The 4,063-nt window shown below is 34.4% G+C and overlaps 1 protein-coding gene across 1 annotated transcript; it reads left to right on the top strand.

Moving 5' to 3' along the window:
- Window positions 1–2,350: 2,350 nt before the first annotated feature.
- Window positions 2,351–3,361, top strand: LOC142159493 (mas-related G-protein coupled receptor member H-like). The gene has a single exon (XM_075214393.1). The coding sequence runs from the start codon at window positions 2,351–2,353 to the stop codon at window positions 3,359–3,361; it is 1,011 nt and encodes a 336-aa protein (XP_075070494.1).
- Window positions 3,362–4,063: the final 702 nt, after the last annotated feature.

Here is a 4,063-nt window from a genome sequence, read left to right as displayed (position 1 = left end):
GTAATTACATTATCTAACACAAGCAAAATGACTTCTGCTGTCCTGTTATTTTCACACAGTATGACAATATTCTTTATATTTCTAATATATACAATATTGCAGGTAATAGCAAGGGCAAAATGTACCTAATAACATGAAATAATAATAAACATAATACACCGATGCTCTGGTGTATATACTTAGACTGGGCCAAGGATTAAAAAGTAAATTAAACCGTGAGAAATGGATGATGAAAAAAGTTCTCAGCCCAGTAGCACCCCGTTTCTTAACAATTTGAATGCAAAAAGATGTGTTTGTTTTTTGGGGGTGTGCTGTGATATGATAACATCAACCATTGCTATTTCCTTTAGATTTGACTTGCTGTGAAAAAAGAAAATAAGTTACCAGCTGATTGCTAATATGCTAGAGATTGAGGACTCGATTCATATTCGGATGAAAGTTCATTTGTGTCTTATCTTACACTAAATAGTTCTGATCATGCAAGAGTTTAAGTAAATTTATATTGTCACCTCTTGTAGCAATTTTTTTTATACATTCACTTTAATATTGCAATAACTGGAATATTTACTGGCACATTCATTTATTACAATAAAATCTGTAAACTAACCTAAATTTTACTGTATTGTACCTGTTATTTTCCTATTCATTATAGGTTTTCCTGCTACAAGTGTTGCACATGTGTTGTTTCTAAATGTCAATTCTCATTGATGTACTGATGTTGCTTTATGTCAGGTAACTCCACCTCTGTAATACTAGTGGTTCTGAGGACTGGGGCTCAATATTGTTGCCAAGAAGACAAAGGCAGCAGCTTAGAACTGAGTTCCACAGAATGACTTGATTACCACAGTTATCTGGACACAAAACAGAAGAAGACGAGATTACAGGTTAGCATTACTCTCTCACTTTCAGCTAGTACCTTTATTTATCTCACTATTCATTTTATACAGTATGTTGTTTATTTGTAACAAGGACTTTCTCTTCTGAAATGTTTTACCTCCTGCTTCTCAAATCATGATGTATACTTTAAATTATTCAACCTTTACATACAAAAGCAACGGTTTTTATTTCATATACTTCTGTTTCACACATTGCATTATTTTGCAATGCGTGATTATTCAATGACACACCATTAACTCTTGAAAACAATCAAAAAAGGTTTACCATGAAACACCATGCCATTTCCTAATTGGGAGTTTTAATGTGCTAATCTTATGCTAGTTAGTAAATACCATAATCCTATGCTGTTTAGTAAGAACAGAAGTATAAATTAAAACTAAGCAAAGTAATGTATAACAAAGCTTCAATATATATTATTTCTTGACTGTGTCTTTTCAGTTGTTAATATGCATGGTGTAAGCTCAGATGCTGATTTTCACAATTGTTAGCAATCTTTGGTACACGCGTTTGTAAGGAAATATAAAACAAAACAAGCACTCTGCAGGATAACACATAGCCTGCCCTATGGACTATACTACTTTGCTTTTCCATTAAGTGATTACTTAGGGTTAGTTGGTCAGCATAACATGTATTGCAACATGTGTAAATAACATTACCTGTTTGTAATGCAGAATACAGCTCAAAATAGCTATAATAGCATTACTAATGTATCTGGTGAGTGCAGAGGATTCCTTCCATGTGAGTTGCTTTGTGTGTGTGTGTGTGTGTGTGTGTGTGTGTGTGTGTGTGTGTGTGTGTATATATCTCTCTCTATAGATAGATAGATAGATCTACCTCCCAACTGTTCTAGTTTTAGCAGGTCCCATATTTAGGGCTTTGTCCCATCCAGGGACATGTTTGTCCTGTGGGTGAGAATGTTGAGGGATGGGAGATAGCCAATGGGCAGGCTTTACAGTGCTAGGCAGCCCTGCGTTAAAGCACTGCATTAAGCACTGTATTACAATGGTAATTCAGTAATGTGTATTAGATTATACAGTGTGTATACATAAATTGGATTATATTTATACATGTGGTAATGTGTTATCTGGAGAAGACCCCAGGACGTTAACTTATTATGCCAAACCTCTCGATCATTTGATATATTCCTTGTTACGTATAAGTAGGTTTTATCTTTATTATTTTCACTGGATATAGAAACTATTTTCTAATATGGTGCACTCTTATTGTATAACACTGGCTGCTTCACATTAATGAGATACCTAATGCTGCACAAAATAGGTAACTAATGATACAGAATACATTGTTGAAGCTAATGGGGGAGGTTATAACATATCTGTATTTTTACAATTCTCAGATAGTAAAATATAATTGTTCCTAACATATTCATATTTCTGAATACAGGTGGAAAAGAAGGTATCTGCAGAACACTTGAAGGTGGTGGTTAATCAAAGCCATGAATCTGACAAACCCAAATAACACTAACCAAAATGATACAGTGCAGCAAAATAATGGTGGCTACTCACAATACGCTTCTATACATTTCACTGTAGCAGCTGCTGTTGCTTTAGGTCTCTGTCTGATTGGCTTGGTGGGAAATATTATTGTATTTTGGTATCTTTGCTTCAAGATCCAGAGGAACAAATACACTATTTATATCATCAACCTGGCAGTGGCTGACTCCAACTTTATACTATTCAGTGCTATCCTGATGATGAGCAATATCAATACATTAGTTAACACACATTCTCAATTTCAAGGGGAGAAGTCATTGTATTTATTCATTGAAATATTTTATGACAGCATGCAGTATTCAGGAATGTTCATCCTCACAGCCATCAGCATGGAAAGATGTATCTCTGTCCTGTTTCCCTTATGGTACCAGTGTCATCGGCCTCAGAACTTGTCCACTATCATGTGTGCCTTGCTGTGGGGCATTGGATGTTTGGAAAGTCTTATTGAGAACTTTGCATGTTCATCAAATGCTTTCATGAGTCAGACCTCTGAGTGTACAGCAATACAGATAATGACTTTTGTTTTATCTATAGGTATCTGCCTCCCAATCATGGTCATTTCAAGTTCCACCTTGATAATCAAAATACAAAGGACCTTTAGACAGCAATATCCACCAAAACTGTATATCATCATCATCATTGAGGTTTTATTTTTTATTTCATCCGTCACACCATTCAACTTTTTATGGTTTTTAATGTACTTCAAGCTGCTGCCATCACACATTCAAACAGTCAGTTTATTCTTTGCTAGTGTCTTTAGCACAGTGCTTAACTGTACCATTAACCCATACATTTATTTCTTTGTTGGAAACAATTGGAAAAAATCCTCTAGTCATTCCATTCATGATGCTCTTCAAAGAGCCTTTGAGGTAGAAGACAAAGAGAGCAATGACTCAAAAAGTAATAAAACAATTAACACATCAAGCCAAAGTAGCCTTGCAAATGCAATGTAAGCAATGCTGTCACAACCATGCAGCACCTTAATAACATTTATCTTCATACACACACAAAACAATATTCACACATATTCTTCCAGTATATGAATTTATTATCAACAAATAACTGTGATACTGTAGATATTGAGCAGACTTTAAAAATATTGTCAAAGTTGTGCTTTCTGTTAAAAATATTGATAAAGACCTAAACTTGAATATTTATTTATTAGTGAATGATTCCATATGTATGTATATTTTGTTTATTGCAATTTGTTGATAAAAATCGGTTTAGGTGAATGCATATGCTGACATGGACTTCATCCCAGTGGGACTTGATTGTTTAGATACTAAGGGGTATATTTACTAAATCCACGGGTTTGAAAAAGTGGAGATGTTGCCTATAGCAACCAATCAGATTCTAGCTTTCATTTTGTAGAATGTACTAAATAAATAACTAGAATCTGATTGGTTGCTATAGGCAACATCTCCACTTTTTAAAACCTGCAGTTTAGTAAACATACCCCCAAGTGTTAATTAGACGTACAAAAAAAGTCACAGAAAACCATGTATCATAGTCAATGTGTTTATTGAGATACAAATAGTATGCGATATACTTCATGGAATGGCTCATGTGTAAATCAAATCAGTCAAGTCACCCCATGCCAGAAAATAGAGTTAATTACTGGGGCTGTAATATTACACATTAATTTGTGCTACAAA

Source organism: Mixophyes fleayi, chromosome 5 (assembly GCF_038048845.1).
Source record: "Mixophyes fleayi isolate aMixFle1 chromosome 5, aMixFle1.hap1, whole genome shotgun sequence".
Lineage (NCBI taxonomy): Eukaryota > Metazoa > Chordata > Amphibia > Anura > Limnodynastidae > Mixophyes > Mixophyes fleayi.
The sequence above is the reverse complement of the archived record's forward strand: the minus strand, read 5'-3'. Positions and strand labels throughout refer to the sequence as shown.